Source organism: Syzygium oleosum, unplaced genomic scaffold (assembly GCF_021117445.2).
Source record: "Syzygium oleosum isolate NSW1041296 unplaced genomic scaffold, Sole_v2.1 Sole_v2.24, whole genome shotgun sequence".
NCBI classification, from domain to species: domain Eukaryota; kingdom Viridiplantae; phylum Streptophyta; class Magnoliopsida; order Myrtales; family Myrtaceae; genus Syzygium; species Syzygium oleosum.
In genome coordinates, this window is record NW_026607508.1 from 3,623,128 (window position 1) to 3,636,877 (window position 13,750).

Below are 13,750 nucleotides of genomic sequence, written 5' to 3' on the forward strand. Positions count from 1 at the left end.
GTTTACCATTTTATGAAACTCGACTTTTCACTGCTGAAACCTAACATAAAAACGTGCATCCTCACTGTCGGTTTTATTTTTACTTTTCATTTGTTTGAAAAGTTTGCCAATTTCCACGGTAATACTTTCAGCCGAACCCAGAACATCATAGTTTCCCAATCAGATGCTCCATATCCAGAAGATCCAAGACACAATCTCTACTCATGGACTATTCTGTAAAGAGTAACTATCAGCATAACACTTCTCAACAGATCGTTCAACAAGTTGCACTAATCTTGACATATGTGCCTTGATGCACCAGAAAAGACAACTACCTCAAAGAGATTCAGCAAGCGCTGACCGGAGAACGGAAAAAGAAAAAAAAGAAGACAACTATCAGATGCTTCAGATCCAGAAGATCCAAGACAACCTCTACACATGGACTTTTCTGTTAACTATCAGCAGAACACTTTCTCAATAGATCGTTTGACAAGTTGCGCTAATCTTGACATATGTGCCTGGATGCACCAGAAAAGACAACTAGCTTGGAGAGATTCAGCATGCGCCCACAGGAACAACTACACTGGAGCAAAAATATACGATTACCACACACTGGTGGTTAACATATACCAGGTCCAGATTATGCCTTTGCTTTCCCAGCCTGAAGAGACTGAATCCTCTGTTGTAACTTCAGGATCTGCACCATGCATAGGATAGAATCATTGACATAAATATGAACATTACGAGGCCCTTCTAAAACAGCAATTTTTCTATGAATAACTTCTCAAACAACTAACCAAGAAGCTTCATCAAGGAGACAAACTATATGGGTGCTAATTCAAAAACTTAAAAGAATGAAAGCATAAGTCATTCTCATGATAGGAAACATATTGTTCAAAATTTGGTGTAGTCATTATGATTAATTTCTCTGAGTTCACATGCCAAAACAGCAATACTAGACAGTGTATCAAATTAATCTCTTTACAATGTTTAGAAAGTCAACAGAAGCTCAAAGGACAAATTACATGTTGCCACCTTAAAAGTTTATTTTGTTCCCTATTGCACTGCAGTCTGACAAGCTACAACAGTTTAGCCCAAGTGGCTGCCCATGATGGTTAAGTTTTCCCCACAACTGACTCGCCTCCAAAGCATGTGATATGTAATTTCTTGACTGAATTGATACTATTATTTCAAAAGACAAAAGACAACAACTTTACAGGTAAATAGGGAAACTCTAACAAAGAGCTTCGGTAGTTTGCAATCTCAGACATAGAATTCACTGCCCAATTGAAGAGAATGTCACTAGCAATCTCTTCAAATGATATGTCTAATAATTACGCAACACATGGCCGGGCATCACTGGTAAGAATTTGGGCCAAACTGATGTATGTGGTGAAAGTGCAAGATGGTCAGAATTTGTGCGGTCTCTTTGTGCATCCAAAGGCGATCAAGTGGAAACAAAACCATTCTAGAGCATATGTGGCAGTTGTCTGGTTGATGAGACTTCTGTTCTTTGGTTGGTCTATATCTAGGGGTATTTGGAGGACCGTTTTCAATCTGTGTTAAGTTAATACTTAAAAGGCCTCTTAGCTATTGGCTTCAGGAACTGCAATGGGTATGTCAACACTTAAAGGCAAATTCAGTCTTCGGGATACTCACAAACTTGCTCTAGTACAACTAATATATAGTGTGCTAGAAATTTAAAGGTACATGAACATGGTTTTTACTATCTCTCAAGATGAACTGCTCTGTAGAATAGAGTGTTGTTTCTTGTAGGTTATGCAGTGTGAACTTGTTTCCCAGAATCACTTCCCTGCATTTGGATGTTTGTGGAAATTGGAACATAATTTGAGGGATTTAATGGATTCATGGGGCTTGTAACAGGAGTCTTCCCCACGCATTGTTTATAAGTTTGCTTATTCAAAACATACAGAATGTGAGCTACTTTATCTTGACCATAAAAGAAATAGGCACTAGATCGAACATTTTGCTCCATTCATATGATTCATCAAATAGAGAATAGACCGGAGAAATGAACTGAAGGGAGAGGAAGGCCAACAACAATCCAATCTATCCAACAATAATGATGACAAATAACACAAGTAAACCTCAAAGGCCAAAATTGCCAAATGTCTGCAATTCTAGCTTAATTAACTGGAACTCTTTATCTGATGGGACCAAACCCAAGATATCTGGTAAGGATTAGAAAATAATGTAAATGAACTAAGGTCAAACTTATTTTGTTTCTCAGTAATGGTCTGATCCCCACTCCCAAGCATGACCAAATTGATCAGCTAAAATTGGTCAGTGCTTCTCACATAAAGAATCCAATAAGCGAATTCCTTTGCTGCTATTTTCAAGGTCAGAAGGTGATACCCAAAGCCATTGTAGGATCTTAAAAACATTAACTACATAGGCAAGAACCTATTTGGGATGAAATGGCTTCTTGGCTTGCTTTTTTGTTTGGCCAGCTTCTTGGCTTAAATTTGACTCTCACAATTTAGTGTTTGGAAGTAGTATCAATTAGAAGCATCATATCATTTGTGTAGCTTTCAGTCATACAATTAAGTGCAAACAAAAAGTATCTTACAAATTATGTATTCCACATTTTAGAGTACCATTTTACCATCTTTCTATTATATTCTCACTGAAAGACCAAAAGCTGAAAAAGGCAAGTTGGCTTCTAACTACATCTGCATACAAAACTGTCCCTGCGTTTGATGAAAGGCTGAGGGGAAGACCTAACAAGATATGGAATGAAACAATATGAAATGATAAGTACTTAGATCTTACATATTACTTGACTTGATATAAAAAGAGCAACATTATGTAAGAATGATATAGCAGACCTACTTATAAGGCTTAGCTGTGGTTCTTATAGTACCTTTCCCCTTTAAGGTTCCAAATTCCTATAAATATTATTCATTTCTAAAAGCAAGACTTAGAAAGAAGGAAGAAAGTTGTAAACGTAGACACTACCGAGACTTGCAATGAATTGAACAATAAATGTGTTTCAAAGCAAGAGAGCCTGAAAAAACAATGCCCGAAAAGTCCCATGTCTCTCCTGCATTTGGTTGGACCAACAACCTAACTAGTGAGTTCCATGCAAATACCGAAACTCCTCTCCTCAGGGGACACGCAGTCTCTCTTAATTAATAATATGACATGCTTTGTTACCCTATTTCTTCCTGAGATCCCTTGATGAAAAAAAATCTCTTGTTACCAATTGGTACATCACAATTATTAGAGCAACTGCATTTGAGTCAGAGGCAAGGACCAAGTAAAACTTAAAAACTTTTATCTCTCTTCCACTCTTTGATTCTGCTAACCTTAAGTAACAAGAAGCATAACTAAGTGTACTCATAGGGGGGATTACCACAAAGAACACACTGAGATCAATGCTCTTTTACACTAGCATAAGCAAAATGACTACCTTAGCAATTATGATCATATCGGACAGAAGGAAACATCTTAGCAATTATAGATTAATTCAGGACATTTCCCGTTAAGTGATTTATATGAATCATTAATTTTTCTTATGGAGTTTCTCCATTATTGTCAACCAAATTAACAAGTTCACCCACTCGTTGTGCAGCCTAAATTATTCATCAAGTTCAAAGTTTGCCGAGTGCAGCTTAGTGTCATCCATTGCAGGTCCCATTCAATACTAGCAGGAGCATAAAAAGAAACATGGTTAGCTGTACTGCATGACGAAACCATTAGGAAACATGTCTAAAGCACCAGAAAGGAAAAGAGATCAATGGAGAAAGGTCAAAGTGATAAAGAGAAGTAGCGAAAACACATCGTATCATGAAGACTATCCACTTCCACTGAATTTCTCTACATGTCTATTAATAAAAGGCTACATAAAGAGCCAATAGACAATTCATTAGCCTGAAGGAGAACCTTCAAAACTTAAAGAGATAATGCCCGTCCATGTAAGTGCAAATGCTCATGTACTAGAGGCAGACAGTCACTGAACCACAAACAGGATATGAAACCATTGAAAAACATAAGCATATCAAGACAGACATAGTTTCCATCAAACACAAAATGAAGCGCACATTCATTTCAGAGGTCAGAAGTATAGATCACAGACCGTATCTCTCTTGCTGTTCTGCTTCTCTTCCAGATCCTGCAGAGTCGCATCAAGACGCTTCCTGCATGCAGGATCATCCATTAAAGAATAAACTATGCGATCTGTCTATGAGACATCAAGGTAATATATTGTCTGAAGCACAGCAGTCACCTTTGTACCAAAAAGTGAACTTTTGATGCTCCACAAAATTAGATGTGATAAAACCAAATATACAGATCACAAAGTGAAGCAAAGAGTTACAAAGATCAGCAATAGTCATTGCAACCACTACATAATACTACCAATATCCCATCCATGGAAATTGCAAAAGCATGCTCTTTCAGTAAGACCACGATTATCATTAATTTTTAACTAATAAAATTGCATCTTCTACCAGATTGCCTATCAAAAATGTTAAAACAGTTAGATGCTGCCATTCCAGCTTTTTTAAAAAGGTACTAAAGGATTTTATTAAAATAAGAAACCAAAGTACATCAGGAATTGAAGCAGCAGAAACAAATCATAAACACGGATAAATCAATCCGCAACACGCACGAAAGCGCGACACACTCAAAGGCGCAAATCGGGAGATACTTGACTAATATTTATGTCATTAATTAAAAGGATAAGCTGCTTAGAAAAGAGAGTGAAATCGAATATAAGTAGACTAAAAATCCCATAGATATCCTAATAAGAGATAAATAGAAAACCATTCAAAACCGTCAAGAGAATCTCTTCAACTATCATCTATAATCTAATTAGGTAACTCCTAAATCAACAATATACAATATCTCTATAATCCTAATCAAATCTCAAAGATAAAAGAAATAAATTATTCACATTTACAAAATATTTACCTAAAAATTTTAAAATCCTAAACAAGTAAAAATCTTTTTATTCTCTAATAAAATTTATGCTTACACATGCAACACCCATCCATGAGAATGAAATTCTGTTTCCTGAGATTCTCTATACATAAGGCAGCCGGATTGCTTTATAGGGGAATGAGCGAGGGGAGAAATTCCCCCACATAGTACAATTTGGTTGAGAATATCCTCTTTGCTCCTCAAGCACACATTACCATTTCGTTGTAATACATGTAACCTTTACATAAGAACACCCGCCATTGTAATCATATGAAGCCATCCACTAAATGAAGCAAGCAAATTCATCGACAACATTTTGTGTCAATATTCCATACAAACCGATTATTGTAGCAATAGATTAAACCATGTTCAAATTGCATTTAACATAAATAAGATTACCACTTACTTCTATGCTCAACCAACAATTATCCCCTTGGGGTGATTCTCTAGCTCTCAATTACTGTGTTTTTCTTGTGATTTAAGATCATGATTTGAGAAATTCTTTCACTGCTATTCATAGGAATAACCAGTAGATGGAGAGAAGTACTGTTAGTGAACTATTCTCCCTCTTCTTGCTCGTCGATTATATTATCTATGTTGAACCTTAGATAAGCTGTAAATAGTTGTTTTTTGTTAAGAAGCGTACCAATTAAAGTTAAATGCTCTAGCTCTCCTCAAACTTTATTATTCAGTCTCTATCTATATATATGCCACACTCTCTGTTTACTTCATAACATAATCTAGGTATGATTTCTAGCTTTTTCAAATAATGCACACAAAACGATATAAAGCAACTGGGTGAAATTTAAATTAGAATTAGACAATGAAATATTTAAAACCTTGAAATCAACACACAGACACACATGGACTCATCTCTAGTCTTAGATCGTGTGAACTGGTAAACTAATGATGCCATGAGAAGATCACAATAACGATAAGAGACCAGGTGACGTCAATTAACATACAGTTCAGCAGAGATATAATCAATTCTCTTGCGCACGTTTGCATTTGCCTCTGCCAGATCCTGCTTCACAAGTACAGGGCCAATCAACTTGTACACATTCGCGTCTTCATTAAGCAAATCCAACTCCTACCAGCACCAGCAAACCCAATTAGAGATTTTCACAAATTAACAACCGAAAAATGCATCTAGTCTCACCAATATTCATAATTTCCTTTTCTCTCATCCCCAACTCTTCAAAAAAGTACAGTTCTCGGAAAGAAAGCAGACGGACCTTAAGGACGAGCTCATTCTCCCCAAGCTGGATAGTGTACTTCTTCCTCACTTGGTGATTCTTGGCAATGTCTGGTGAAAATTTCATTCACATGTTAAGGCATCATACGCCATTGAAAAATTTACCAATCCGCATATATGCAAATACATATAAATTATCGGAGCATTTGCCTTTCTGGAGCTTGTTTAAGTCACCAGCCTTGTTCTCGAGATCCCGCTGTAGGTCTCGAAGCGCCGATGAAGTACCCATCTTCTTCTTCTTCTTGGGCTTCTGTCACTGCTCTATTGAAGCCGATTTCTACCAAGTTTTTCTGCGAAATCAATCCAGTCACCACCATAGATCTCTAGGAAGGATTGGGCAGTCAGGTAAAAGTCTGAATTCATATCTACGTGCTTTGGTAGTTGTGCAGCAGAACCACAAAAGGAATGAGAGAGGGAAAGAAAAACGCCATTGCAGTAGAAGGAATCAAGCATGCTGGAAAACAAGCTCGCCAGGGGCAACGAGAGAGAGAAACACACGCAAAGACATGGAGAGAAAATCGGCGAGCTAGGGCAAGAGAAAGGGAGAGACGATCGGATTGTTGGGGTACCTGAGTTTCGACGGCGGTGGCGGCGGCGGCGGCGGCGGCGACGAGGGTTGCGCGGGTGTGGAGTCGCTGCGTGTCGACGACGACCGTGCAAGCGAAAGCAGTGGGCGAGGGAGCAGAGGCGTTCGTTTGAGCCTCTGAGTTGAAAGAGAGAAGGGGGATGGATGCTAATTAGGGGTTATTTAGGGTTCAAATAAGACTATTTTTTTTTCATTTTATGTATATCTAGATCCTAAGTCTATATTAATCTATATACATTTTACTTTGGGTTGATACACGAAAAACTCCAAACCAGTATATTCGTGATAAATTAAGCCCAAATTAATTTTTTGACCACCAAAAATCCAAACCGGTACACTTGTGACAACTTTACTCTCCATTAATTTCCGTTAAGATTGACCGTCAAGTTGCTAAGTTGGATAACACGTGACAGTTAACGGGTATACCAGTTTGGGGTTTTACCTCCGTTTGTCATAGATGTACCAGTTTGTGATTTTTCGTGGTATTAATTCAATTTAACGGAAAATAAATTTATCACAAATGTACAAGTTTAAGGTTTGTTATGGTCAAAAAAAATAGTTTATGGTACATTTGTTATATGTGTACCAATTTGAGGTTTTTCATGCTCAAAAAATTAGTTTAGGGTAAATTTGTTACATGTATACCAGTTTAAGGTTTTTCATGCTCAAAAAATTTATTTAGGTTAAATTTGTTACGAGTATATCAGTTTGGGGTTTTTCTTGGCATTAACAAGAAAACTATTGTCACGCCCCGACCCTCGAGCATGCAACAACCCCTATTCACTTAGGTCATTTGTATACGACGTCCCAAGACTCGTCGCCGATCTTTCATTTTATCTTTCAATTACGCATATAGAAGTGACAACAATCATCCAGTCATAACAGTAAATATTAGGGATAGTAATAATAATCAACAACAGTTATGCCAAAACGACATTTTATTTATTTACTAGATTAACCCTAAGGAAATACATTTACAAAGGGCACCTCTCCTTACAGGTCTACCAAAAAGATACTAGACTGGGGGTCAATCTACTCTATCTAAAAACATCTCACACCACTCTCATCCGAATAAAAAAACTCACCACTCTCAGGCTCTCATGTACGTCTCTCCCTTGATCTCTATCTCTCTCTCCATTTACAATTTGTTCAAGGAAGACGAAAGGATGCTAAGCTCTCTCAAGCACATCTCTCTCTCTCTATCTCTCCATCCATTTTCAATTGTTCAAGGAAGACGACAACGAGAAAGACGGATCAATGCTATGCTCTCTCAAGCACTCTCTCTCGATCTCTCCATCCATTTTCAATTTGTTCAAGGAAGACGACAACGAGAAATACGAATCGGTGCTAAGCTCTCTCAAGCACATCTCTATCTCTAAACACACGATCATCTCTTTCCTCGTTCCTACCCTGCCTTTGGCCGTCGGAGCCCTATCACCTTTGCTCGCAAAAAATCATCGGAGCCCTATCACCTTTGCCTGCGAAAAATCATCGGAAGCCTAGCCTCACACGACATTCTTCCATGGGCTTCGTTGAAACCGTAGATCTAAGACAGTGTTCTCTTCCTCTTTTATGCCCTAGTTTCGTATCACTGTCGACGCTGTTGTCTTCTTCTGTTTGGTTGGCTTATGCAGCGAAGAGTGGATCAGATGCTAGTGTAGAGTTGGACATTTGCCTTTCTTTCTTTCTTTTTTAGAATATCGTTATCTAATATAGATTGGAGAATGTGCAACTGATATTTTACCAAATCTGCACAAATGATGTTTTCTAAGATTAATTACCCAAGCCCTTCCCTAATGGACCATACAACTGGCCATGTGCGTATTATGTTCTCTAGACAATTGAAGGAGTCGGGCGTTCTATTTTAGTTATTATCACTTTTTTTTTGGTCGAAGTTTGCCTCTCTTTTTGTTTTTTGTGGAGAATATCATTAATCAAATATGGATTCGATAACCTACAAATGATCTTTTACCAAATCTGCACAAATAATTTTTCCTAAGATTTATTACCCAAGATCTTTGCTAAGCCAGCACAATGTGCCATGTGCACATTATGTGGAGTCATGCGTTCTGTTTTAGTTTTGCCGAAGCGATTCGTCCCATCGTCGGCCAACTGTTCGTAGAATTTCAGTGACATATTGATGTTTTCCCATACCGCAAGGAAGTTGAAAATGGAAACCAGTGAAGAGAGGGCGAATAGAATCCATTTCAGTTTACAGTTGCTCTTTGTCGAGGGTGACATAATAGAAGAAAGAACCATACCTTGGAAGACGATGTATAGATTCGTGAATTGCAGAGTCCTACTGATGCGGTTCGAGATAAGCTCTTGTAGATTCTTACAGGCCTCTTTAAGTTTCTCCTACCTTCGTAAAACTCTCCATCTATTGCGGTTGGTCCGGATAAAGGTGTTTGGGGAAAAGTGCCAAAAAAGTCATAAATTTTTTGCATTAGTGTCAATTTAGTCCTAAACCTTTTTTTGGTGCCAATTCAGTCTTAAACCTTTTGTATTGGTGTCAATTCAGTCCTAAACCTTTTTATGGTACCAAATCAGTCCTAAACTTTTTTATATCGGTGCCAATTTAGTCCTAAACATTTTGTTTTTGTGCCAATTTAGTCCTTCCGGCCAATTTTGACTAGATTTTGCTGACTTGAATGTCGGCCGGCCGGTGGCCAGTCACCGACGTTGACGTGGACAACTTCAATAATATTTTAATATTTTTTTGAATTATTTTTATTTTTTCTTTTTTTTTTCTTTTTTTTTTGACGTGGTCCAAGCCGACCGCCAGAGGCCAGGTTCGCCCTCGCGCCGACAGGCGAGCCTCGTGGCGAGGGCCTCGCCAGGAATCTGGTGAGGTCGTGCCTCGCCTAGCCGGCGAGGTCGGGCCTCACCCAGCCATGGTGAGGCTCGAGCCCTTGTCGGAGGCCGCTGGTGAGGCTCGCCTTCGCCGTCGTTGGCGAGGTCGAGCCTCGCCGGCGGCTGGCAAGGTCGACCTCGCCAGTGGCCAGCGAGGCCGAGCCTCGCCGGTCTAGCGACCGGCTAGAGGAAGGAGGGAGGGGAGGGGAAAAGAAAAAAAGAAAAGAAAAAAATTCTAAAAAATTATTAAAAAATTATTAAAGTTATCCACGTTAGCGCCAGTGACCGGTCGCCGACGTCCACGTCAGCAAAATCTGGCCAAAATTGGTCGGAAGGACTGAATTGGCACAAAAACAAAAAGTTTAGGACTAAATTGTTACAAATATAAAAAGTTTAGTACTGAATTGGCACTATAAAAAGGTTTAGGACTGAATTGGTACTAATACAAAAGGTTTAAGACTGAATTTGCACCAAAAAAAGGTTTAGGACTAAATTAGCACAAATGCAAAAAATTTAGGACTTTTTTGGCACTTTTCCCGAGGTGTTTGTGTAGGACTTAGGACTAATGAGCGACAGAGGGAAAAATAGAAAGAGCGTCTTCAGTATTGCCTTCATGACGCACACGGGCATATATATAGGTTGTAAGCCCATGGGTAAGTCAATTTAAATGAGCTCCTCCAGCACTACGTGCTGAGACAGCCATTTTAAGCGTATAGAAATTAAGATTTCTAGTAATATATGCGCCAATTTCGTTCAAGGAACATGTGGAATGCGTCATACGGTTCATTATCCTCGGTTTTCAACTTGCTGCTCCTAACCGAAGAATTAATTGAATAATTCAAAACAATAATTAATTGAAGAGTGAGTAAGGTAAGAGGAAAATGTTCTTCGTCTAGGGTTTTCTCCACAGTCAAATATTAATTCCAGGAAAAGAAGCATGTCAATTCACCTATTTTCGGGCAACAAAGTTCACCCTCTTTCTTCTTCTTCTTCTTTTTTTTTCCAGCAATGGATAAATAGCTCCTCCACCTTAGCGGCGGAAAAAAGAAACGTGATTATAGCGTCTTCTTATCTTTTTGACAGGGTCACATACCCTTATTATCATACATACAACATACGTATAAAAGATGCATTTCCTTAGTATTGATTCGATAATTCCAAAGACCAAATCTCCCGTTAATGTTGTCCTGATTAATTTACGGCTTTGTGTATTACATATTGGTTTTGCCATATGCTGAGTTGTGGTGATATAGAGGTCAGAGGCATGTTGTGAACGAACCTCTAATCAGTTTGTGTGTTGTGTATTTGTTACCTCATGTAAAATGTTTCCTAACTTTTGGCAAGCCCTACGGTCATAGCTCCTATAGACTAATAGTTATGACTCAAACAAAATTTTCCATAACGAGTGCGAGACTCTCATGGTAACACCAAGAAAGGTATCTGTGTTATCGCCTCTCTTTGCCTTTTTTTACTTCGGGTTAATTCCAAAAAAAGTACCAACTTTATATTGAGTGACAATTCTAGCCCGAACTTTTTTTTTTGTATAATGAAAAATCACAAAATTTCATTTAAATCCCAAATCTGGCCCGAACAATTTGAAAATTTTACATCACTGGGGCCAGATTTGGAACTCAAATAAAAATTGATGCTTTTAATTGAGACAAAAAAAAGGTCGGATCAAAATTATCACTCAAGGTAAAGTTGAAGCTTTCTTTTGGAATTAGCCCTATATACTTCATTATAATACTATTCCTACTTTTTACACAACCAAAATAACACTATTGAAAAAAAATATCAAAACAAAATGTATATATAACGCATGAAATTAATTTTAAGAGCAAAGAAGTTATGCGTTTTTTGAATGTTTATAATGTTTATGTTGTAAATCTTACTTTTTGATTAATCAATTTGTTATTATCTTTTATCGAATTAGTAGTTTTATTTGGATTCATGATGTGGTGTGCATATTCTTTCTTGTTCAGGCAACAGCATGTCGGGACACTTTGGTTAGGCCTATTACTTGAAGGCAACTCATCCCTTGCTAAGGTGATTGTGCCGGCCTTTTTATGCTAAGTCAACCCTAAAAGCGAATTCGACCAAAAAAAAAAACCCTAAAAGCGAATCTAGCATCAATACGGCCAAAAGTTCATATATTACGATGAAATGCGAGGCATTATTGTTTGGATGATGTGAGCTTCTTCGCATTGTAGATTCTTTTTTCTTCCTTTATTTCAATTTGAGGCGTAGATAGTAAATAACCATTTAGTGTAATTGTGTTTAAGTGAGGGAGGCAATAGATGTGATACGAAAAAAAAATTATATTTTTCTCGCGGGTACCCCGGCAATTTAAATAATGAACTCCCAAATTTTTTTCTAATCACATTGCAGAGATAAAAAAATTTGAACCTCTGATACTAATGATAATAGTAACAATTTAGCATCTTGAATCTTGTATACGGGGGGCGTCCACAGCTAGTAGCACCACAGTCCCCAGGATCTTCTCGAATCCTAGGTTCAAGTAATCTATGAGATCAAGATATGATCATGACCTTAAAATCGGACTCTAAAGTCGCCACCAATAAATTTAGATAAATTAGGTCGATTGAATACCTAAAGGGACCAAATAGTGATGGAAGAGGCAACTACCTAGATGCTTATATGAAGAAACTTGTCAAATGAAATCCTAAGGTCTTAGGTCCTAGGGTTCGATCATGCATAAGAGGGATTAACATCCCATGACACCCTTTTAGTACCGTAGCCCTATTTTTAAAGCATTTCATCAATTAATTTCCTACACATGCATGATGTTTTTTTTTTCAAATTCTTAAAATGTCACTAGAATATTAATTCAACATTTTCATTGATCAACGACGCTATATCTCATGTATCCTGGCATGACTATTTGCGTGTAAAAATGTGCATGTAAATGTCAATCGAAATGTAAAATCCAATTATGATGTGCTTGAATGTCATGACACGAGAATAATCATATACAACAAGTCATGACAAATTGGACACAAAATAGGACGATAAAATGACATGACATCACATAGCAATAATCACATATAACATGACATGGCAAATCAAATGCAAGACATGACAATGAGCTGACATAACATGGCAAAAAGCACATGCAACATGACATGGTAAATCATATGTAGTGACATGACAATGAAATTCCATGGCAAGGCAATAATCACATGCAACATGACATAACAATGATGTGCCATGCAGACTACACTATGTAAGGAGTCATTTATTTGATTTGCAGCTTTACTCGTACAAGGTGATATTCATGCAAAATGCGCCCTTTTCTTTGAGCCAAGTGAAAACAAAATCACCATTTGATTTCAATAAAATTTTTGCCTCAGTTCGTAGGTTTGAATCGTGATGACTATTGATTTTTGAATTCTAACCACATTGTCATATAGCCTATCTTATGCTCACCCAATCCCTTTGCCACATGACCTATGGCTTACCTCTCAGATGAAGGGGTGTTCTAATGCTGCAATTCCATATATCCAGCACTTTGTATCCCCTCTAAACTGTTGGTAATTTGTTTGTAAACAAATTAAGAGGTGCCTAATCCCACATTGAAAAGATGTGAATGTGCACATAAATGAAATTTGGCACTAATTAACGATCATTATTTTTTATTTATTGAAATTGGCAATTATAATTATGTAATAAATAAATAAAATAAAATAACCATTGTGTCCTATTGAAACAGTGTGACCATTTACAAAGGAGTTATGGTTATTTATTATTATTATATTATTATTATTATTATTTAATTTCAAATTAGTATTTTCTACCCAATGGTTTTATAACTTTTGGAAAGTTGTGTATGTTCGGACATAACTTCTTAACCTTTGGAAGATTATGTCTATTCTAACATAATTTCTTCACATTTGAAAGGTTGTCTTTGTTCAATGTATAAATTTTTTTCAACGTTTTGTTCCTTATTAAGAACCACCATTTTTGTTTCTTCGAAGAGAGATACAGCCTTCTTGCAAAAATATTAGAATTGCTATCTTGTATTCTTATTGAGACGTTGTATCTTTGAGGATTTTTGTCAGTAATCATTAGCAAAGTTATGGGGTAAATAATTCCTTAAAGAGAATATTATCACA

The 13,750-nt window shown here is 37.3% G+C and overlaps 1 protein-coding gene across 2 annotated transcripts; it reads right to left on the reverse strand.

The window, feature by feature from the left end:
• Positions 1 to 373: 373 nt before the first annotated feature.
• LOC115693312 (prefoldin subunit 6) lies at positions 374 to 6,901 on the reverse strand. Of its 2 annotated transcripts, none has more exons than XM_056302509.1 (6): positions 6,760 to 6,901; positions 6,329 to 6,468; positions 6,159 to 6,229; positions 5,889 to 6,013; positions 4,079 to 4,139; positions 374 to 676 (listed from the first exon to the last, which is right to left on the reverse strand). In XM_056302509.1, exons 2-6 carry the CDS (start codon positions 6,405 to 6,407, stop codon positions 620 to 622), a joined length of 393 nt encoding a protein of 130 aa, XP_056158484.1. In that variant the 5' UTR covers positions 6,408 to 6,468; positions 6,760 to 6,901; the 3' UTR covers positions 374 to 619. The 2 variants fall into 2 exon arrangements, with proteins under 2 accessions (XP_056158484.1, XP_030476136.1); XM_030620276.2 differs by having other exon boundaries at positions 6,748 to 6,901.
• Positions 6,902 to 13,750: the final 6,849 nt, after the last annotated feature.

Coding starts and splice junctions, on each gene's coding strand:
- LOC115693312 (XM_056302509.1), bottom strand. CDS start 6,407: ATGGGTACTTCATCGGCGCTTCGAGACCTACAGCGGGATCTCGAGAAC. Junction 6,014..6,158: donor AGAATGAGCTCGTCCTTAAG/GTCCGTCTGCTT, acceptor TGGTGCTGGTAG/GAGTTGGATTTGCTTAATGA. Junction 4,140..5,888: donor GATTATATCTCTGCTGAACT/GTATGTTAATTG, acceptor TCCTGCATGCAG/GAAGCGTCTTGATGCGACTC.